The sequence below is a fragment of the Pongo abelii genome, chromosome 23, assembly GCF_028885655.2.
Source record: "Pongo abelii isolate AG06213 chromosome 23, NHGRI_mPonAbe1-v2.0_pri, whole genome shotgun sequence".
Classification (NCBI taxonomy): Eukaryota; Metazoa; Chordata; class Mammalia; order Primates; family Hominidae; genus Pongo; species Pongo abelii.
Window position 1 is genome coordinate 57,225,880 of NC_085929.1, and position 21,509 is coordinate 57,247,388.

Genomic DNA, 21,509 nt, shown 5'->3' on the forward strand with positions numbered 1-21,509 from the left:
CCAGATCCCGCCTCCTCACCGCCCCGCCCGCCCGACCCGCTGCAGCCCCAGGCCCCGTCCCGCCCCGCCCCGCCCGACCCACGGCGGCCCCAAAAGCCCTCCCGTCCAAACTGGTGGCAGCCCAAAGCTCCGCCCATCGCCCGCAGGCTTCGACCCCGCCCCGCGACTCTACCGGTGCGCTCCCGCCGCGCGGCACGGGGGTTCGCCTCTCCGGCTTTGGCCCACGTTACGTCATAGACATGCGCGCGACGCCGCGCCTACGCATTTTCCTGGGCGGGAACAGCAAAATGGCGCCAGAACTAGTGGCGGGCTGAGGACGCCGTACCCCTCGCAAGGCAGCCCTGCGGTCCCTTTGCCGCCCGTTCCCTCCCGGACATGGAGGACGTGGAGGCGCGCTTCGCCCACCTTTTGCAGCCCATCCGCGACCTCACCAAGAACTGGGAGGTGGACGTGGCGGCCCAGCTGGGCGAGTATCTGGAGGAGGTGAGGGCAGCGGGGGAGTGACGCGGGGTGGGCCGGCGGGTGGGGCTGCGGGGCGGGGGCTCCGGCCCGGGGCTGTGGGCGCCCCACCGCCACCACGCCTATGGCCATCTGGCGCTCTGGCCGCGCTGGTCCTCGGGCTCCCTGCTTCTTTTCAAACTCCATCTCTGCCTCCCCAAATCATCCCTTGTTGGATTAGCGTGGACCTGTCATTGCAGGTCTCTACCCGTCAGCGAGCCGTGAATGATTGAGTGGGTGGTGACCAGCCGTTTCTCTAACGTAGTGGAATAGACTAGAAAGCATTGTTGCTTTTGTTGCAGTTATTGCGAGCATGCTTGTGTGTTTGAGAGGTCTGGATCACGATGTCAGAGGGATTTTTTATCTTGGATTTTCAAACCAATTATCAAGCTATTGCCATGCTGCATCCTGTTAGCAATTAGTGTTTCTTCCATGTTTCACAGCCCTGTCTAGATCTCTGTTAAGCTGTCTGCTCCATATCTGCGCTTCATTTTTACTCCTCAGCCCAGCTCAGTCTGGCGTCCACGACACTTAAATGTTTCTTGTCTTGATCAGCAGTGATCTCCATCCTACCAAATCCAAGGGACATGCTCAAATCAGCATTTGTTGGACTGGCCACTCCTTCCTTTTTGAAACATGGTGGTAGGATTTTTTTTGCCTATTTCATTGCCTGCTTTTTCTCTTCTATCCAGTCTGTAAGTGTTGAGTTCCTCAGGACAGGGCCTGGGTCATCTTCTGATGCATTTCCTCTGAAGTGTCATTTATTTCTATGATTTTAAATATTGCCCGTATTAGGACAACTACCAGATCTGCAGCTCCATCCCAGATCTTTTCTCCAAATCTACTTTACATATCCAGCTGCTTTCTTGGCATCTACTGAGTGTCACGTAAACATCTCATTTAACATATTTAAAGTGGAACTCTTCATTTTTCTGCTTAAACCCCAGCCTTTCCCATCTTGGAAAATGACACCACTGTTCAACCAAAGGTAAAAGCTAAATGTGGCTATAGTGAAGCTCCACGCTTAACATCCAGTTCACCCATGAATTCCATCAGTTATACCACCAGAATATCACTTGAATTCATCTGTTCTCCATTTTATTTGGTCTAGGCCTCCATTGTCTCTGGCCTGGATTTGTGTAAAACCTTCCTATTTGGGTTCCCTTATCCCTGTTTTTGTCCCGTCCAATTCGTGCTCCAACCAGCAGCAAGTGTGACCCTTAAAAATTAAAATCCGGCCACAGCACTGTTTTCTGCCTAAAACCCCTCAGTGACTTTCCATTATGCTCAGAATAAAACCCAAATTTCCTCCTCTGAACCTGGCTCTGCTCCCCATTTTAGCCTTATTTTGGGCTGTTTTGTATCTTGTTCTTTTGAACCAGTCAACCTATGGCCCTCCATGCTTTTTCTTGGTGGAAGGTCTTCATGCTTTCTGCCCCCACTCGGGAATGTTCTTTTTTGTTTTTATTTATTTATTTATTTATTTTGAGACGGAGTCTCGCTCTGAGACGGAAGTGCAGTGGCGCGATCTCAGCTCACTGCAAGCTCCGCCTCCAGGGTTCACGCCATTCTGCCTCAGCCTCTGGAGTAGCTGGGACTACAGGCACCTGACTCCACGCCCAGCTTATTTTTTTATATTTTTAGTAGAGACAGGGTTTCACCGTGTTAGCCAGGATGGTCTCTATCTCCTGACCTCGTGATCCACCTGGCTCGGCCTCCCAAAGTGCTGGGATTACAGGCGTGAGCCACCGCGCCCGGCCTCTTTTTTGTTTTTAAATAAAGAGGGACTTCATATGGTAAGGAAAAGGAGAAAAAAAATCAGAGAGGAAGATCTTACTATGTTGCCCAGGCTGATCTCAAACTGCTGAGCTCAAGCAGTCCTCCTGCCTCAGCTTCTCAGGTAGCTGGGACTATAGCTGTGCACCACCACGCCTGGCTGGGAATATTCTTTTAATGACTGAGTCTGTTTTCTTTTCTTTTCTTTTCTTTTTTTGAGATGGAGTCTTGCTCTGTTGCCCAGGCTGGAGTACAGTGGCAGAATCTTGGCTTACTGCAACCTCCGCTTCACAGGTTCAAGCAATTCTCCTGCCTCAGCCTCCCAAGTAGCTGGGATTACAGGCATGCCCCACCACGTCCAGCTAATTTTTGTATTTTTAGTAGAGATGGGTTTCGCCACATTGGCCAGGCTGGTCTCAAACTCCTGACCTTAGGTGATCCACCCAGCTCTGCCTCTTTCCAAAGTGCTGGGATTACAGGCGCCCGCCACCACGCCCGGCTAATTTTTTTTTTTTTTTTTTTTGAGACAGGGTCTTGCTCTGTGGCCCAAGTTGTGAGTGCAGTGGCGCGATCTCGGCTCACTGCAAGCTCTGTCTCCTGGGTTCACGCCATTCTCCTGCTTCAGCCTCCTCAGTAGTTGGGTTTACAGGCGCCCACCACCACGCCCGGCTAATTTTTTTGTATTTTTTAGTAGAGACAGGGTGTCACTGCGTTAGCCAGGATAGTCTCGATCTCCTGACATTGTGATCCGCCCACCTCGGCCTCCCAAAGTGCTGGGATTACAGGCGTCAGCCACCGTGCCTGGCCCCAGCTAATTTTTGTATTTTTAGTAGCGATGGGGTTTCACCATGTTGGCCAGGCTGGTCTTGAACTCTTGACCTCGTGATCCGCCCACCTCATCCTTCCAAAGTGCTGGGATTGCAGGTGTGAGCCACTGTGCCTGGCCACAAGCCATTCTTCAACTCATTTACCTGTTTGTGGCCTGTCTCCACCCTAGAATGTGAGTTCTGCCAGGGCAGGGACCATGCTTATGCCCTCTTTTGTCTGCTTAGTAGAGTGCCTGGCACATAGGTGTGGACGTTAAAGTGTTTGTTAAATGCACATGTGATCTGATGACCAAACTTCTCGGCTCTCATGCATAGTTGGCTGAGAAAATACAGGGAACTGTGCTGGGCAGAGCTCCTGTGAATTCAGGTTTTCACATCAAGCAGGGTCCGTGGGGACACCTGTTCACTTCGTAAATCTCCTTCCTGGCTTGGTCAGCTCCCTTCCTGCTTTCTTATGTCTGCTCTTCCAAACCTCTGCTGCTTGAAGTCCTGATTTCCTGGTTTCTAGTATTATCTTTTTCCTTCTTTCATTTTCCACATACTACCATGATGTTCTTTTTCTTTTTTTTGTCTTTTTTTTTTTTTTAAGATAGGTTCTTGCCCTGTTGCCCAGGCTAGAGTGCAGTGGTGCAATCATGGCTTACTGCAGCCTCGACCTCCCAGGCTCAAGTCATCCTCCCATCTCCCAAGTAGCTGGGACTGCAGGCACGTGCCACCGCACCTGGCTAATTTTTTGTGTTTTTGGTAGAGATGGGGTGTCACTGTGTTGCCCAGGCTGTTCTCAAACTCCCAAGCTCAAGCGATCCACCTGCCTTGGCCTCCCAGAGTGCTGGGATTATAGGTGTGAGCCATTGCACTGGCCAGAATGTTCTTCTAATACTGTCAGGATCCTACCCTCTTCTATCCATTTATTTATTCATTGTTGTTAGTTGTGAATTGTGTGCCAAGAACCATGTTAAACTTTGAAAAAATAGTGCCAAGCAAAGCAAATGATAATCCCCACTATGGTAGGACTTCCACTGTCATGGGAAGACAGGTCCAAGAGAGTAACAACATGGAGGTGTAATAAATATGCATTTGGTGTTTACTTGTGTTAAGCACCTGTTTTATGTGCTTTACACATATAAATGCAGAGTCCTCACAAAAACCCTGTTAGTAGAGGCATTAGAGATGCACCCTGAATGATAGTGGTTAGTGGCAGATCAGAATCTACCCTCCACCGCTGCACGTGACTTTGTGTAGTCACAAACTGATGGCCAGGCGTGGTGGCTCACGCCTGTAATCCTAGCACTTTGGGAGGCCGAGGCAGACGGATCATTTGAGGTCAGGAGTTCGAGATGAGCCTGACCAACATGGTGAAAACCTGTCTCTACTAAAAGTACAAAAAAAATTAGCCGGGTATGGTGGTGCACGCCTGTAGTCCCAGTTACTTGGGAGGCTGAGGCAGGAAAATCACTTGAACCTGGGAGGCAGGGGTTGCAGTGAGCCAAGATTGTGCCACTGCACTCCAGCCTGGACGACAGAGCGAGACTCTGTCTCAAAAACAAAAACAAAAACCGACCAACTAACCAACCAAAAAAAAACACCAGAAACTTACGAGGGATTTGAAAGAAAATGTATGGTCCTTTGGAGAGTTTGGGGGACTTTGTTTGGGATGAAAGCAGTTACTTAATTTTGGTGAGCTAAAGAATGTTTAGCTCCAGGTGGAGGAAACCTGGTGTTGGAAGGATTGAAGTTTTTACAAAAATTAGCCGGCCGCCTATAATCTCAGCTACTGAGGAAGCTTAGGCAGGGAGAATTACTTGAACCCAGGAGGCAGAGGTTGCAGTGAGCTGAGATTGCACCCCTGCATTCCAGCTTGGGCGACAGAGTGAGACTCCGTCTCAAACAAAACAAAACAAAACGGAAGGTTCCGAATTGGGAGCACAGAGCAGAGGAGGGCAGGCGGCTGGAGAGGGAGGCTGGCCAGCATTGGAGGCCTCCCTCTGGCTCCGTTTAGGATTTTAGGTTTCTCCTGCCACTCTTAGGAAAAACCCAAAATCCTAAACAGAGGCACTGAGCAGGGTGTGGAGAGTGGACAGGAGGGGAGCAAAGGGCAGGAGGAGCCGTGTCAGTGCAGAGGCGAAAGGGGAGGTGGTGGGGCCAGAATGGGGGTGACTGTGGAGAGGAACCCCTGGGTTTCTGGGCAGGTGGGTTGGGGGGTATCTGGAGTTCAGTGTGGATGCATTCAGTATGAATCTTGGTGAAGACATCCAAGCGATGTTAGAAGAAGGCAGCTGAACATGTGGGTTTGGGCTCAGATGGCAGGTCCAACCTGGGGAGGTGAGAAGACAAGTGAAGCCCGGTGGTGTCTTGGGAGCGGGCAAGCCTGCCAGGCTGAGGGTCACTGGAGAGAAGGGCCACCTCTGCAGCTCGGCTTCCGGGCTGCCATCTCCTCCACGTTCCCTTCTTTCTGGCCCAGCTCTTCAGGTCCTGAACACCCCCGGGGTCCTCACACTCTGTAGACGGCCATGCTGCTGTTTCCTCTCCCTTTCTCCCAGATCTGACAAACACCTTTTATCCTTCAAGAGCTAATGGAAGTGACTCCCCTTGGGGATGGCCTCCCAGCCTCTCCCCCTCCTTCATGCTACCATGGTGCCCGAAATCTTGCCTCTCCCCAGCACGTGCCGTGCTTTGGCCATGTTTAGATCATGCTCATTTTCCTGAAGAGATGTGTCCAGTCTCTGCTAGCTGCCTACACGTTCCCTCCATCTGTCTGGTGAGCCTCTGCGTTTTTCAGGCTTAGCTTTGACATTATCTACGCATGTGTTCATCAAATATTTACTGGACACCAGTGTCAGGCACTGAACAGAAGGCTGGAATTACACTAATGCTGCTCACACAGTTCACTAAGGGACACGATCACACTCATGGAGCGGCACGGAGGCCCCAGGAATGGAGGGGCTCTGAAAAAGGGTTTGCATGGGGACAGCTGGGGGTCTGTGTTCCAGGCAGATGGAAATGCAAAATTGAAGAGCTGAAAAGACACCTAGGGGCTTCAAAGTGTCGTCTGTGGCTGGGCACGGTGGTGCATGCCTGTGATCCCAGTGCTTTGGGAGGCTGAGGCAGGAGGATCGCTGGAGTTTGAGACCAACCTGGGCAACATAGAGAAGCCCTGTCTCTACAAAAACATTTTTTTTTTTGAGGTGGAGTCTGGCTCTGTCACTCAGGCTGGAGTGCAGTGGCGCCATCTTGGCTCACTGCAAGCTCCGCCTCCCGGGTTCACGCCATTCTCCTGCCTCAGCCTCCCGAGTAGCTGGGACTACAGGTGTCCGCCACCACGCTCGGCTAATTTTTTGTATTTTTAGTAGAGACGGGGTTTCACCATGTTAGCCAGGATGGTCTCAATCTCCTGACCTCGTGATCCACCCGCCTTGGCCTCCCAAAGTGCTGGGATTACAGGTGTGAGCCACCGTACCCGGCCTTGTTTTTTTTTTTTTTTTTTAAAGTGTCATTTGCTGAGAAGGAATACAGGAGATGAGCCAGCGTTGGGGAAGATCTTGGGTTAAGTATGGAAGTAAAGTGTTTGGGGACATTTGAACGTACTCTGCAGACAGTTATGAATGCAGCCCCAGAGCTAAGGAGAGAGCTGGTCGGGATGGGTTTGGGGCTCATTGGCTCATGATTGGCAGCTTGGGCATGGGATGAAGGAATGTGTATGGCGGGGGGTGTGTGGGAAGAAGAGAGGCTGAGGTTGGAGTGCCTGGCACACTGACGTTTAAGGGGTGACAGAGGAGCTGGGGCTCTGGGAGGCTGAGGGGGGCAGAGGAAGGATGACGACTCACCTGTAACTGTTTCCTGAGTTCTCTGCTCAGAGGATGGAGACCTCAGCATTTTGTCTCTGCTTTTCCTTTCCCTGAGGTTCCCTGTTCTTCTCTGCGTCAGGGGTCTTCCTGCTGGAGTCTGTCAGCCTCCGGCGCCTTGTGGAGGGAGCCGCTGTGCTGCCCTGGTTGTTTGTAGACAGTGTGCCCTGGGGACCTTCCACTTCCAAAACAGGTTTTTGTTATAGGAAGTAGGGGGAAACACAGAGACCTGTCTCTCCCCCGAAATACCAGGGACAACCGGTGAGCCCACAGCAGAGCTAGAGCTGCCCGTCTCGGGAGGTGCTGGGCAGAGACCAAAGATGGGTGGGGCTGCCCTGGAGGAAGCGAGTGCAGACTGGGCCTTGGATTCCCCCTGCCCTTGTGTTGTTTCTTGCAGCTGGATCAGATCTGTATTTCTTTTGACGAAGGCAAGACCACAATGAACTTCATTGAGGCAGCGTTGTTGATCCAGGGCTCTGCTTGTGTCTACAGTAAGAAGGTAGGCCCTGCTTGACGCTGGTTTTGGCATTTTGGTGGCCAGTGGGACTGTAGTCAGCTCTCCTTCTGGGGCAAGCGCAGTGGTCGTCCCGTCTGTGACCTACCTCCCTCTCTCCTCAGGTCTCAGCCAATTCCTCAGCACCTTCCAACACCAAGAACGATTTTTAATTGAAAATCACACAGCCAGGCAGGGAGGGTCTTGTGTGCTGTTGGGCTCTGTTGTCTCGGGGGAATGATACCTGCTGTGTGCACTTGGGCACAGCCCAGGGTGCCAAATGCACCCACCTTCCACTTCCCCGTCCCCTACTTGTGGGTACTTCATTGTCAGCACCTAGAAAATCCACAACCACCACCCTCATGGTGGGGCCTCTGTTCTGTGGAGGAGAAGGACAGGAAGTGAGTGAAGGGCTCTGTCCTGCAGGCCCCGTGGCGGCAGGAGCTGGGACAGGGTGGGGCCAGGACAGGAGCAGGGGCTGAGGTGATGCTGGCGGGAGCACATGGGCGGAGGAGCAGCAGGGTGCAGGCCATCAGCAGAGTGGGTGCCAAGCACGAGCGGCCTCGCCACCAAGGGCCGTGTGAGGCACACTTGTGGGTACCACAGTACCGTCAAGGTCACACGTTGAGAAGGCCACGCTCGCGGCTGCGTGGACCATAGCGGGCAGAGGAGAGATGTGGGTGGCCTCAGCTGGTAAAGTAATTCTCATGAGATTCCTGGTTTGATTTGAGAATTATTTTTGGAACCAAAATTGGTGGTTTCTTGTACTGGAGGTTTGGTGGTGGTGGCCAGGCCTCGTGGAGGGCACCGATGGATAGCTGGGAAGGCCTTGGGGGTGGGCCCCTCCTTTCTGGGTCCTCACTGCCTGCATCTGGTCACCAGGTGGAATACCTCTACTCACTTGTCTACCAGGCCCTTGATTTCATCTCTGGAAAGAGGTGAGTTGTGCAGCCACTCACTGTGCTGCCCTGTGTGTGGCCAGGGAGGCCCCTGCAGCTCCTGGAATGCCCATGGGATGTGCCTCTCTCTCAGGCGGGCCAAGCAGCTCTCATCGGTGCAGGAGGACAGGGCCAATGGGGTTGCCAGCTCTGGGGTCCCCCAGGAGGCAGAGAATGAGGTGAGTTTCTTGGGCATGTGGCCCCCGCCCACTGTGTGTTTGCCTGGGCTCCGCCCCCACGAGCTCTGTCTCCCTCCAGTTCCTGTCGCTGGATGACTTCCCTGACTCCCGGACTAATGTGGATCTCAAGAATGATCAGGCGCCCAGTGTGAGTCCTGGCCTGGCCCCTCTTAGGTTGGGGTGAGGTCAGCACTTTCCCTGGGGCTGTGTTGAGCTGATGGGGTGTGGGAAGGTGTCATTGCCCCATGTGGGTTCTGTTCTCCGCTGGAGTGGAAGGGTGCCTGGCTCACCCACCCTCGGCCTCCATGCAGGAGGTCCTCCTCATCCCCCTGCTGCCCATGGCCCTGGTAGCCCCTGATGAAATGGAGAAGAACAACAATCCCCTGTACAGGTAGGGATCTGAGCCCAGCGACAGGGAGGGAGGCCTGCCTGGGAAGGGTTTCTACAGCAGGCGTGTTTTCGCCAGCACAGCCGTCAGGGTGAGGTCCTGGCCAGCCGGAAGGATTTCAGGATGAACACGTGCGTTCCCCACCCCAGAGGGGCCTTCATGTTGGAGCCAGAGGGCATGTCCCCCATGGAGCCAGCGGGCATTTCCCCCATGCCAGGGACCCAGAAGGGTGAGGGCTTGGATGCGGGGGGCTTGGTGGGAAGGAAGGAAGGGAGGGTCTTCTGGTTGGACTCGTGGGGTGCCCTGTGCTTGCCACCTCTGGTCTTGGGAGCTCCCTGTCTCTGGGTGCCCGCTCTAGTCTAGACAGGTTGGCTGGTGCTCATCCCACCCGTCTGCTGTGCCTTGATTCCAAGTTAACATGGTCTCAGTGCCAGAGACCTGGTGCCTGGCTCAGGGCCCTGCTGTCTTCCCCCAGCCCAAGGCCTGGAGTCTGCTGGGCTCTGCCCTTCTGCTGGCCCCTTGGAGAGGCTTGTTGAACACCGGGCAGGGACCACCTTGGAGAGGGGCTGGGCTGACCTTGTCCAATCCCTGTCTCTCCCAGACGCCGGGAGGACTGAGGAGCAGCCAATGGAAGTTTCCGTGTGCAGGAGCCCTGTCCCAGCACTCGGCTTCTCCCAGGAGCCAGGTGAGAAGAGAGCTCCCCGGTGGGACTGGCAGGGCAGTCAAAGAGGGGACCAGGGAGGCAGCACCCAGTGGACACGGCTCCAAGGGGCTGCTCTCAGCTGCCAGCCTCATGCCCCTTCTGTGGCCCATGGGAATAAGGCCTCGCCCCGGGGAAGCAGCCACAGTCCCCGGCCTTACCTGAGCCTCAGCCCGTCTTGGTTCACTGACTGCCCTCTGACCGCCCTCCTGGGTCTCCTCTCTGGGCAGATGTGGATGGCTGCATTTAAAGAGGAACATTTGCTAAGAAATAAAATGAACCAAGCAGAGCACAGAGCACGGGAGCACGATGAGGACGGCGCGAGGCACCTGCCGAATCCTCTGGGCTCCATGACTAAAGCTGAGGGAGGAAGTGGCCATCAGGGTCCCTTTGGTGCCGTCTGGTCTCGACACTCCTTGGAGCTGATCACTCTCTTGCTCCCTGCCCAGGCCCCTCTCCAGAAGGCCCGATGCCCCTGGGCGGGGGTGAAGACGAGGATGCAGAGGAGGCAGTAGAGCTTCCTGAGGCCTCGGCCCCCAAGGCCGCTCTGGAACCCGAGGAGCCCAGGAGCCCGCAGCAGGTGGGACCCACATGGAGGCCTGCAGAGCCTGAGCTGTGAACGGGCAACCCTGGCTCTGGGGCCCAGTCGCCTTGCACAAGGAGGACAGTGCTATGGCCTTGGCCCCAGGCCATTGGTCTGGGGCAGAAGCCCACCTGTCTTGCAGCCCGTCCTGCAACCAGCCCTTTTGAACAGCAGCTTCTGTGTTCCTCCCCTCTCTGAGCAGAACTGATGCTCCTCAGAGTAGTGAGCTGGCGTCCAAGGGTTTGAGCCCTGTCGAGCTCACAGCGACCTGGGATGGCCGCTGGTCGCCAAGGCGCCTCTCTGCAGTCGGGCTGGTAGGAGGGGGTGTCTGGAGGCCATTGCTGCCTCCCTCAGCCCCAGGGTCAACTGTACCCAGCCTAGAGCCAAGAAATCCTTCCTTTATATTCATTAAAACAAAATCAACCTGATGCATACAGAGGAAATGTTAACGTTTCTTCACTCTAGTTGGTAGATGACGTGGATATTTGTCATATTCTATTCATTTTTACTAGTTTTGAGGAAGAGTACCCCGTGACCACTGTTTGTGTTTTTTTTGTTTGTTTTTTGAGATAGAGTCTCGCTCTGTTGCCCAGGCTGGAGTGAGTGGCGCGATCTTGGCTCACTGCAAGCTCCGCCTCCCGGGTTCACGCCATTCTCCTGCTGCAGCCTCCCGAGTAGCTGGGACTACAGGTGCCCGCCACCATGCCTGGCTAATTTTTTGTATTTTTAGTAGAGACGGGGTTTCACCGTGTTGGCCAGGATGGTCTTGATCTCCTGACCTCGTGATCTGCCCGTCTCGGCCTCCCAAAGCGCTGGGATTACAGGTGTGAGCCACCACGCCCAGCCCACTGTTCGTGTTTTAAAGTTTTTGTTAGGGTTTTTGTTTTAATGCCCACAGAGAGTACTAGCAGGGTTTATTTTTACCTTATCTTATTTTTTTTTTTTTTGAGACAGGGTCTTGCTCTGTTGCCCAGGCTAGAGTGCAGTGGCCTGATCTTGGCTCACTGCAGCCTTGACTCTCTCTAGGCTCAGGTGATCCTTCCACCTCAGCCTCCCGAGTAGCTGGGACTATAGGTGTGTACCACCACGCCCGGCTAATTTTTGTATTTTTTGTGGAGACAGGGTCTCACTGCATTGCCCAGGCTGGTCTTGAACTCCTGGGCTCAAGTGATCCGCCCGCCTTGGCCTCCCAAAGCACTGGGATTATAGGCGTGAGCCACTGTGTCCGGCCCCTGTAGGTTTTTGTTTTTGTTTTTTTTGGACGGAGTCTTGTTCTTTTGCCCAGGCTGGAGTGCAGTGGTGTGATCTCGGCTCACTGCAACCTCTGCCTCAGCGATTCTCCTGCCTCAACCTCCCGAGTAGGTGGGATTACAGGTGTGTGCCACCACACCCGGCTAATTTTTTTTGTATTTTTAGTAGAGGCAGGGTTTCACCGTGTTGGCCAGGCTGGTCTAAAACTCTTGACCTCAGGTGATCTGCCCGCCTTGGCCTCCCAAAGCGCTGGGATTACAGGCGTGAGCCACCATGCCCGGCCCTTGTAGGGTTCTTGATGTTGACCCAAGGTGGAGTTCCTGGGGTACCCAGAGCCTTGAGTGGAGAAAGGGGAGAAGTGAGGACCCTGTGACTGTCTTTGCAGAGTGCTGGCCTGCCCAGGAGGTACATGCTGCGGGAGCGAGAGGGGGCCCCAGAGCCTGCATCCTGCGTGAAGGTAGGAGTGTTGGGCCCCTGACCCCCAGCAGGGAGGGATGGGCAGATTCGAGGACTGGCTGCCTGCCCATCATGCTCTTGCTCCTGCTGGCCTGTGGTGTTCCCAGCCTGTGGCCCTTTGCACTTGCTCTCTTAAAGACCCCCTCATGTGACTCTGGTCTCCCACCCTCCCTTGAGTGTTCCCCTCTGTGATCCAGGATTTGAGTGTGGTCGCCTCTGCCCCAGGCTGTCACTGCACTTGTTGCCTGGGCTTTGGGAAGGTGGCTGTGCACCCTCTACTCTTCCTCTGGGAGGGCGGCTGTGTACCCCTTACTCCTCTGGGAGGGTGGCTGTGTACCCTCTTCTTCTCTGGGAGGGTGGCTGTGTACCCTCTACTCCTTTGGGAGGGCGGCTGTGCACCCCCTACTCCTTTGGGAGGGCGGCTGTGTACCCCCTACTCCTTTGGGAGGGCGGCTGTGTACCCCCTATCCCTCCTTTGGGAGGGCGGCTGTGTACCCCATCCCTCCTTTGGGAGGGCGGCTGTGTACCCCCTACTCCTCCTTTGGGAGGGCGGCTGTGCACCCCCTACTTCTCCAGCGTCGTCTTGTGCTCTGTGCCCAGGAGACTCCAGACCCCTGGCAGAGCCTGGACCCCTTTGACTCCCTGGAGTCTAAGCCCTTCAAGAAAGGTAATTGGGCGGAAGGTACCTTCACTCAGGTACCCCTGGCTGGGTTTCCCAGGGCATGAGGTAGGGTGGTGGGTGTGGGCTTTGCACCCTGATCCCCCAGCGGCTCTAAGACAGTCCCTGTTTGCCCCCAGGTAGGCCTTACTCTGTGCCCCCCTGTGTGGAGGAGGCTCTGGGACAGAAGCGCAAGAGGAAGGGCGCTGCCAAGTTGCAGGACTTCCACCAGTGGTACCTGGCTGCCTGTGAGTGGGTGTGGTGTGCACTCCGGACCCCTGGGAGCTGGGGGCTGGGCCAGGGCAAGTGGAGGAGGATCAGTGCCCTTTTCCCAATGCTGTGGGCAGCTCTTGGCCTGGCTGGTGCTGAGCACGTTCTTTCACAGATGCTGACCATGCTGACAGCAGGAGGCTTCGGCGAAAGGGTCCGTCCTTTGCAGGTGAGGCTGAAGTCCTCAGGGAAGACAGTTTTACTCTCCTTCCCCTACCTCTACCCCCACCTGGTGTCACCCAAAGCCTTGGGTGGACTGGCACGGGGCCTGGGAAGGACGAGGGAGCCCTCACCAGGCCTTTGTCTGCAGACATGGAGGTCCTGTACTGGACACACGTGAAGGAGCAGTTGGAAACTCTCCGGAAGCTGCAGAGGAGGGAGGCAAGTCCTAGCTGGTCAACTGTGATCTAGGACTCTGTGGCAGCCCTGATGGGAGGTGACAGTGCCCCTCACAGATGCTTTCTCTGGACAGGTGGCTGAGCAGTGGCTGCGGCCTACAGAGGAGGACCACCTGGAGGATTCCCTGGAAGACCTGGGGGCAGCAGGTGGGTGCCTGCCAGGGGGTGGGATGGGGCTCGGCACCTGCTGACTAGCTGCCTGTGTGCTGTTCACTCTCCCACCTCCCAGCAGATGACTTTCTAGAGCCTGAGGAGTATGTGGAACCCGAGGGAGTAGACCCCAGGGAAGCTGCTGGCCTTGGTAGGTGGGCAGCGGGCTAGGAGTGCTGAGGGGCCACTGGAGCTGGGGACAGGGGAGTGTGTGGCCCCTCAGCAGCCCAGCTCACAGCTACCCCTTCCCAGACGCAGTGCCGATGTCCCTGAGCTACGAGGAGCTGGTTCGAAGGAATGTGGTAGGCCTGGATTAGAGGGGTACGGGGAGGGGAGGGGGATAGGTGAGAGGCGCCCAGGCCCCTGCTTGGGAGGCAGTAGCTCCTGCTGATCCTCCCCTAGGAGCTCTTCATCGCCACCTCTCAGAAGTTTGTCCAGGAGACAGAGCTGAGCCAGCGCATCAAGGACTGGGAGGACACAGTGCAGCCTCTGCTCCAGGAGCAGGTGAGGCGGGGCCGCTGAGAACCAGAGCTGTGTGCCGCAGGTCTGTCCAGGGCCTTGCCTGTCTCCGCAGCCAACTTGCCCCTCCCCTGTGCAGGAGCAGCATGTGCCCTTTGACATCCACACCTATGGGGACCAGTTGGTCTCACGGTTCCCCCAGCTCAATGAGTGGTGTCCCTTTGCGGAGCTGGTGGCTGGGCAGCCGGCCTTCGAGGTGTGCCGTTCCATGCTGGCCTCCCTGCAGCTGGTGAGTAGCCTGGGATACGTGGGAGGGGGAGACGGTCCCCAGACCCTGCTGATGCGCCCCCCCTGCAGGCCAATGACTACACGGTGGAGATTACCCAGCAGCCCGGGCTGGAGACAGCTGTGGACACCATGTCCCTGAGACTGCTCACGCACCAGCGAGCCCACAAGCGCTTCCAGACCTACGCGGCCCCCTCCATGGCGCAGCCCTGAGTGGGGAGCACCAAGGCAGGGGTGGGGGAATGTGTACTGAGGAGCCGTGCGTCTGTTCCTGGCTGGCCCGGCCTAATAAAGCAGTGTTGCCATCTCATCTTCCCCCTAAAAACCCTTCTATGTACACCTGTTCTGCGCAGAGAAGAAGGCTACCTGGCCTCCCTGGGCTGTTGGTACAGATCACACACGCACAGATTAAACGCACCCATTTAATGATGGGGCCCAGGCTGCAGCGGCTCAAGACAGGACACTGCGGAAAGCCGCCATGTGCCGCCGCACACTGTCTGAGATCTGCTCAGCCGACCTGCTCCGGCCGTAGTAATCCGTGAAGAGGCCGTCAGGGTTGAGCAGGTAGATGGCAATGGAGTGGTCCACGATGTAGTCCTGGTCCTCATCCTTGGGGCCGGCACTGTAGTACACGCGGTAGCTGTGACTAGCCTGGGCAACCTGTTCGGTGGAGCCGGTCAGACCCAACAGTCTTGGGTGGAAGTCCTGGACATAGCGGGCCATGGCTTCAACGTCGTCCCGCTCGGGGTCCACAGTGACAAAGACGGGCTGCACTGGCGGCAAACCAGGCTCTGCTTCTAGCTGCCGCACCACCTGCACCAGCTTCTCCAGCTCGTCTGGGCAGATGTCAGGGCAGTGAGTGAAGCCAAAGTACATCAGTACCCACTGGCCCCGGAAGTCAGCCTTGCAGCGAGCCTGGCCTCTGTGATCCAGCAGGTGGAAGTCGCCCTGGCCTACAGCTGCCTGGCGCAGGGCTTCTGTTCGCTTTTGCTGCTGCAGCCTCTCCTTCTCAGCCCTCAGGGCCAGCCAGGCCCCACTGAGTCCAGCCCCGAACAGGGCTGTGATCAGCAGCCGGGTTCGAAGCCCAGGGCCCTGGGGCTGGCCCTGCCCACCTGTCTCTGCAGGGCCCTTCCTTGACAAAAGCCAGGACCTCAGATGCAGGGCCTGGCCTCCCAGCGTCCCAGGGAGGACTGGGGGCTTGAGCTGAGAGAGCCTGTGCCAAGCCGTGGGGCTCCGAGTCAGCAGCAGCATGGATCTGATGCTCCTGGAAACAAGCACAGGCGTCAGGAGCCAGAAGGGAAGGCCCAGGACAGTGCCTGGGCTGCCCTGCGACTGGAGACCAGCCACCCATTCGAAGGACCCAGCCCACATTCAGGCTTAACAGGTGTTTGCGGCTGCTCACCTGAGCTCAGAACTCCACCTCCACCAAACATCCACACCTGGGCAACCACACCTGTCACTCCTGTTCTCTACCTGGGATCACCAGCTTGTCACCACACCCTGCCCTGCACCTGCATCTCAGCAAGGTGAACCTCTTGCTGACTGAAAGCATTCCAAGTGCATGCCTTGCCTGGACTCCTAACCACGTTATCTATTTGCAATAAACCCATTTCTTAAAAGGAGGTGGGTAACTCTCTGGCTAGCAATCCCCGAGAGCAACCGATTCCTCCAACACTTTTCTGTTACCTCGAACCACTTCAACCGACCGTGGCCTTCCTCCACACTCCCAGCAGAAAACCTGCACGACCTACCGCCGGATCTCGGACTCTGCCCGCCGGTTGTATTTAACCTCTCCTGGCAGAAACGCACGACACTTCTACCGGCCACAAAACCCCACCCTCCTCACATTCAGGCTTCCCAGCAGCTCCTCCGGGCTCACAGCTGACGCCCTGCCTTTGCGTTGGTGACCTTTGCGCCTTTCCCACGGGCCCCCCCAGAAAGTTTGCTAGGTGGAGGTCTCAGGACTCCCCGTCACTGCCCCCCTCCTGCTGAGGGCACCCTCCCGAGGGCTCACTGCACCCTCCGCCCGGACGGTTCTGGGTTTGTGCCCTCCCCACCAAGGCGAGCGCCCTCGTGGCCAGAAAGGTCCCAGGACCACCCGAAGCGCCGCGCGAGAGCGTTATAACTGTGCTTGGCCGCGAGAACACCGGTGCCTGCTGGGAGCCTCCCCCGGGCGCCCCAGCCTCGCTCCGGCCTCCAGCGCGCCCTGGGGTGTGCCCCGCCAGCCCCGCGCAGTAGCCGGAGCTGGGAAACTACCCCGGAGTCCAGCGAGTCCCCAGGGCTACCTCCTCCCCTCCCGGCCCCGGCGTCCGCACCTCGCGGCGGGGCCGCGCGTCAGTGCACCAGGCCCGAAAGGAAGCGCCGACCTCCAGCTCCCTGCGCTCCGCCCCGCCGGCTCAGGGAAAGTGGACGCCACACGCTCGCAGCCAGGGCGCAGGCGTCCCCGAAGCTGCGCATGCGCAGACGGGCGCAGCCCCTGACAGGCTTTCAGCGCGTGCGCGGAAGGCGGAGCCCGCCGGAGATCACGTGTTCGCCGAGACGGCCTCGCCTCCGCGGCTCTCTATCCCTCCCTTCCCGCCCCGGCGCGCCAGGCACTGACAAGGTTTCGCGGCAAAGGAGCTTTATTGCTGCGGCGGCAGAACGAGCTCTGCGAAGGGCGAGGGGGCGGCGAATGGCGCGCGGTCGGAGAGTATGAGCGCCTTCTGCAAGGCGCGGCGCTGCGGGCCGCTGAGCGCGGGGCCGTCCCGGTGCACGCGGAGCCAGGGCGTCCCTGCAGAGCGAGGGGCGGTCAGAGGCCGCGCGGCCGGAGCTGGGCGGGGGTGCGGGGCCAGCAGGGCGGGGGCGGCGCTCACCACGGCGCAGCCTCTGACCCACGTCGACCAGCAGCTCGGCGCCGACCCCCAGGCGGAGCGGCTCCCCAGCGCGGCTGCGCCCGGCCCCGAGCTCGTGCAGCACCAGCGCCAGCGGCAGCGCCCGGACCAGCTCCACGGTGCCTGCGGGGAGAGAGGCTAAGAGGCGCGGGCTCGGGAAGGGGCGGGGGCTCAGGAAGGGAAGGGGATGGCGGAGGCGGAATGACGGGGACTCCCCCGACGCTCACCATCTGCGGGCGCCAGCAGCTCCTCCTGCTCCCGGGCGCGAGGCAGCAGCTGCCGGCGCTCTGCGGGGCTTCCGGAGCACAGGGCTCGGGCCAGACCGGGATCCACGCCCTGCGCCGCCAGCATCCGTTCGAAGCGGCCAAGGGCCGAGCCGTCGTCCAGCGCCGCGGCCACCCGGGCAGCGCCCTGGGCCTGAGTCCCCGCGTGTCCGCTGAGCCAGAGCAGGGCGCCCCCTGCGGGCGGGAACGGGGCTTAGGCGCGGCCGGGTCGGGGCGGCCCTAGCGGGAAGTCCCCCCCCCCCGCCTCCGCTCCCCTGCACCCCGTCCCCCTCACCGAGCGTGGTGACCAGGTCCCTTAAGTCTGGCGGGCCTGCGCCGTCCATGCAGAGCAGCGCCTCCTCCACCTCCAGGGCGTGGCCCACGCAGCGGCCCAGGGGCTTGTCCATGGCGGTCAGCGCTGCCGCGACCCGAAGCCCTAGGCTGGCTCCCACACCAACCTGCGGAGAGGAGGCTCAGCGTGGACCCCCCATGGCGGGGCCTCCTGCAGCCGGTTCTTTGTCGAGCTCCAGACCCTGGTTGCCAGCCGCCCAGGATGAAGTCAGGGAAGGGTTGGGGTGGGGAACAGAGAACAGTGAAGTGCGACACCTCGCCATGGGGCCAGGAGGAACTTGTACTTGGTCTGGGTGAGGGACGCCACAGAGGGCTTCCCCAGGCCCAGGCCGGGCCAGCCTGGACCTCTAAAGTCACAGCAGGTTGGGGAGCCGTGAAGGAGGGAGCGACTTCGAGCAGGAGAGGGTGGGAGTGGGCTTAGGCAGGACTGCTGAGTGCAGGGAGGCAGTGGGGACGGGAGGGGTGAAGGGTAGGCTGGGCCCGCATCAAGACGCTTGCCCAGGGAGAGGCCACACCGCTCACCAGCGTCTTTGCCAGCTCCCGGGCCTGCTCCTGGTTGGGGAAGACGGCGGCCCCTCCGAACTTAACGTCCACCACCAGAGCGGACAGTCCCTCCACGAGCTTCTTACTGAGGATGGAGGCTTTGGGGGAGGCAGAGGAGGTTGGAGACAATGGAGAACCTGGAGCTTCCTGAGAGAGTTCGGGGATGCCGACTTTGGGGTCAGGGGCCCTGAGCATTGAGGGTCAAGTCCCTTATTATGGGGGTGGCAGCACCTGGTGGGTTGAGTATCAGGCCACCCCACATGGTGGTGGTCAGACATCTTGTGATGGGGGTAGCGGGGCACACGGTCAGGTGACAGGTAACTCCTAACGAGAAGCCCCTGACTGAGTTTGGAGGTCAGGGGTCTGTAACATGCAGAAGCAGGCCATGGAGTCAGGTCACCTGTGATGAGTGGCAGGCTGTCCACGGTGGCTGTCACATCTCTGGCTGCATATAGGATTCCGTCTGCAGGGACCAGCTGCTCACTCTGACCCACGATACAGCAACCCGCCTGCTCCAGCAGCACTTGCATCTGGTCAGACATCCCCTATCCTCAGTGACTTCTGGTAAATGACTTAGCAGCCTTTTTTTTTTTTTTCTGAGAAGAGTCTTGCTCTGTTGCCCAGGCTGGAGTGCAGTTGGCACAATTTCGGCTCATTGCGACCTCTGCCTGCTGGGCTTAAGTGATCCTCCCACCTCAGCTTCCCAGTAGCTGGGACTACAGGTGCGCACCACCACACGTGGCTTTTTTTTTTCTTCTTTTTTTTTTTTTGTAGAGATCAAGTTTCACTATATTACTCAGGCTGATCTCCAACTGGGCTCAAGCGATCCTCCCTCCTCTGCCTCCCAGAGTGCTGGGACAGGGTCTCACTCTGTTCCCCAGGCTGGAGTGCAGTGGCATCGTCACAGCTCACTGCAGCCTAGACCTCCCAGCCTCAAGTGATCCTCCTACCTCAGCCTCCTGAGTAGCTGGAACCACATGCGTGCACCACCACACGCAGCTAATTATTTTGTAGAGACGGGGTTTTGCCATGTTATCCAGGCTGGTTTTGAACTCCTGGGTTCAAGGGATCTGCCCTCCTCGGCCTCCCCAAGTGCTAGGACTACAGGTGTGAGCCACCGTGCCCCGCCAGCCATCTATGATTTTGACCAACTTCCCTTTTTATGATCCTGATCAAAGTTCCACTGATGATTTCGGCCCAGGTCCAGTGACTCATGAGTAACCTTGACCAGTATCCTCATTAGTGACCCTAATGATCCACCAGTGATCCTTTAGTGATTCTGGCCAGGGTCTCCATGATCAACCTGGATCAATGACTGATCCGTGGCTCCCCCGTACCTGCTCTGGGCTCTGGATGACATTGAATCCAGGAATAGACTCCAGCTTATCCAAGGTGCCTCCTGTGTGCCCCAGACCACGTCCGCTGATCATTGGCACCTGGTGGTCAGGGATGCTGAGTACCCTGCACAGTACCCCTCCCTCACCTCCATGCATCCCTTCACCTTCCCTGGCTAGGAGTGCAGCTGTATTTAGAAAGTATTTAAGCAGCTGTAGGGGCGCCCAGCTGGTGAGGGAATGGAAAGGAAGTTTTCTTGTTTGAGAAGTGTCAGTAGGGGAGGAGGTTGGTACCCGTCCCTGGGGAAACAAGGCTTGGGGCAGAGGGAGAGAAGTTGTCATCTCCTCCCTTGGGGGAGCTGTCTGGGGACCCAAGGGGAAAGGGGTCTGAATTCCATCAGTGGCTCTTTTTCCTGCTCCAAGGGGCCTGGTCTGGAGCCGGGGGGACCCAAGGGGAAAGGGGTCTGAATTCCATCAGTGGCTCTTTTTCCTGCTCCAAGGGGCCTGGTCTGGAGCCGGGGGGACCCAAGGGGAAAGGGGTCTGAATTCCATCAGTGGCTCTTTTTCCTGCTCCAAGGGGCCTGGTCTGGAGCCGGAGGGCCCCAAGCTCTGTGCTGGGGAGTGGGATGGGGAGAACTGTGCTGGGGAGCAGGGTGGGGAGAAGCCTGGGTACAGTCTTGGAGGCACTGGGCCAGGCTGGAGGTTGGGAGCTGCCTGTGGATGGACTGGTTGCTGCATGTGCGGTCATAGGCTCCCGTCTGGAAAGGAGGTGGTCTCTAACCTTGCAGCCACATGCCGCCAGGGCAGGTGCGAGGACCAGGCTGACCTTGTCACCCACACCGCCTGTGGAGTGCTTGTCCACAAGCTGTTGGCGCCAGGCCTCTGGCCACTCCAGCTGCTGCCCCGACTGGGCCAGGGCCTGGGTCAGCACCGAGGTCTCCTCCAGATCCATGCCCCGAAGTCGGATGGCCATCAGCATGGCCCCTGGTATGTGAGGGTACACGTGAGGGTGGCAGCCTACAGCGGTGGGGCACCCTGGGGCCGGTGCTGGTAGTGGGGCACCGTCGCACCCCCAGGGACCCAAAGTCTCTCGGGCTGACCTCCCAGTCGGGGTCAGGAACGCCCAAACCTCCCTACGCACCGATCTGTGCGCCCTGCGCGCTCCCGTTCACCACAGCGGCCACGAAGCCTCTGATGTCCGCTTCGCTCAGGCGGCCTCCGTCTCGCTTCATGCGGATCAGCTCCGGGAGCTGCTTGGGCTCGGGCGAAGGGTCGGGAAGTCCCTGGCTCCCCTCCCCAGAGAAGTCACCTGGCGCGGGTGGGGCCCCGGTTCCCGGAGTCATCGAGGCCGCCATCGCTCCGGGCCTGCGGGGATGCCTGACACGTCCGGGGTCTGCGGCCTCCCGGCGTCGGTGTCTGAGCCACGTGCTCCTGTCCCGACCCCTTTCCCGTGTTTCTCCGGTGTCCGCCCCTCGGTCCCGTGTCTGTGTCGCCCTTGTCCGTGTCTGGCTCCCGCTTCCCCGCCTCGCGACTTCAGCCCCGCCCGTACCTGCTCTGGGCGGCTGCCCTCGCCCGCCTGCTCCGGATCCCAGCCCAGGTACCCGGCCTCGCCCGCGGGTCGGGACCGTGGGGTTCGCGCACAGCGGTCCACTGCGGGCGGCGGGGCGGCGGCGCCCCAGGACAGCAGGCGGGTGGGGCCGCCTGGAGGGCGGGGCTCGGCAGTCGCCGCCCCCGGGAAGCCTTGCACGCCGCGCCCTGGCCCATCCCCCGGTGCCCCGGACACGCGGGACTTCCGGGCCGTCGGGGCCCGGGGCCGTCGGCGGGGGTGGTCACTGGCCGGTCCCGCCCGCCGTGAGTCTCGGGCGTCTGTGGCTCCCGAGAGTCCCCCTCCCGCCCTCGGTGGGGTCTAGATGTTCGGACGCGGCGCAGCCCTGGGGTCCCGGCCTCGCCCGACGCTCGGGCCCCGCCCGCTGGGTTCGGAGTTGGGACACGGCCCC

General features: G+C 58.6%; 2 protein-coding genes across 15 annotated transcripts; one reads left to right on the forward strand and one right to left on the reverse strand.

Annotated features, from left to right (window-relative positions):
- Positions 1 to 2: 2 nt before the first annotated feature.
- Positions 3 to 14,461, forward strand: NCAPH2 (non-SMC condensin II complex subunit H2). 4 transcript variants are annotated; one of them, XM_002831305.5, is made up of 20 exons: positions 3 to 483; positions 7,341 to 7,442; positions 8,319 to 8,374; positions 8,469 to 8,553; positions 8,633 to 8,701; positions 8,865 to 8,944; positions 9,025 to 9,170; positions 9,543 to 9,626; positions 10,091 to 10,221; positions 11,861 to 11,932; positions 12,532 to 12,598; positions 12,730 to 12,837; positions 12,975 to 13,028; positions 13,170 to 13,240; positions 13,332 to 13,404; positions 13,487 to 13,558; positions 13,660 to 13,709; positions 13,810 to 13,911; positions 14,006 to 14,155; positions 14,224 to 14,461. In XM_002831305.5, exons 1-20 carry the CDS (start codon positions 376 to 378, stop codon positions 14,362 to 14,364), a joined length of 1,821 nt encoding a protein of 606 aa, XP_002831351.2. In that variant the 5' UTR covers positions 3 to 375; the 3' UTR covers positions 14,365 to 14,461. The 4 variants fall into 4 exon arrangements, with proteins under 4 accessions (XP_002831351.2, XP_009232806.2, XP_009232807.2 ...); XM_009234531.3 differs by having other exon boundaries at positions 13,490 to 13,558; XM_009234532.3 differs by having other exon boundaries at positions 364 to 483; positions 7,372 to 7,442.
- Positions 14,462 to 14,559: 98 nt separating this feature from the next.
- LOC100443853 (thymidine phosphorylase) lies at positions 14,560 to 21,455 on the reverse strand. 11 transcript variants are annotated; one of them, XM_054543909.2, is made up of 9 exons: positions 20,654 to 21,455; positions 20,294 to 20,496; positions 19,516 to 19,614; positions 18,579 to 18,708; positions 18,158 to 18,276; positions 17,580 to 17,742; positions 17,249 to 17,479; positions 17,004 to 17,144; positions 16,755 to 16,921 (listed from the first exon to the last, which is right to left on the reverse strand). In XM_054543909.2, the coding sequence occupies exons 1-9, from the start codon at positions 20,865 to 20,867 to the stop codon at positions 16,773 to 16,775; spliced, it is 1,449 nt and encodes a 482-aa protein (XP_054399884.1). In that variant the 5' UTR covers positions 20,868 to 21,455; the 3' UTR covers positions 16,755 to 16,772. The 11 variants fall into 11 exon arrangements, with proteins under 11 accessions (XP_063579264.1, XP_063579257.1, XP_054399886.2 ...); XM_063723194.1 differs by lacking the exons at positions 16,755 to 16,921; positions 17,004 to 17,144 and adding an exon at positions 14,560 to 15,415; XM_063723191.1 differs by lacking the exon at positions 18,158 to 18,276 and having other exon boundaries at positions 16,624 to 16,921.
- Positions 21,456 to 21,509: the final 54 nt, after the last annotated feature.

Bases quoted from the DNA above. Each gene is read 5' to 3' on its own strand.
- LOC100443853 (XM_063723187.1), bottom strand. From the start codon at position 20,867: ATGGCGGCCTCGATGACTCCGGGAACCGGGGCCCCACCCGCGCCAGGT. The intron at 18,709-19,515 runs GTACGGGGGAGC...ATGTCTGACCAG, and splicing joins TCATCCAGAGCCCAGAGCAG to ATGCAAGTGCTGCTGGAGCA. The intron at 15,416-17,248 runs GTGAGCGTCGGG...GCTTGTTTCCAG, and splicing joins GCTGCTGGCGCCCGCAGATG to GAGCATCAGATCCATGCTGC.
- NCAPH2 (XM_002831305.5), top strand. From the start codon at position 376: ATGGAGGACGTGGAGGCGCGCTTCGCCCACCTTTTGCAGCCCATCCGC. The intron at 9,171-9,542 runs GTGAGGGCTTGG...TGTCTCTCCCAG, and splicing joins CATGCCAGGGACCCAGAAGG to ACGCCGGGAGGACTGAGGAG. The intron at 13,029-13,169 runs GTGAGGCTGAAG...CTTTGTCTGCAG, and splicing joins AAAGGGTCCGTCCTTTGCAG to ACATGGAGGTCCTGTACTGG.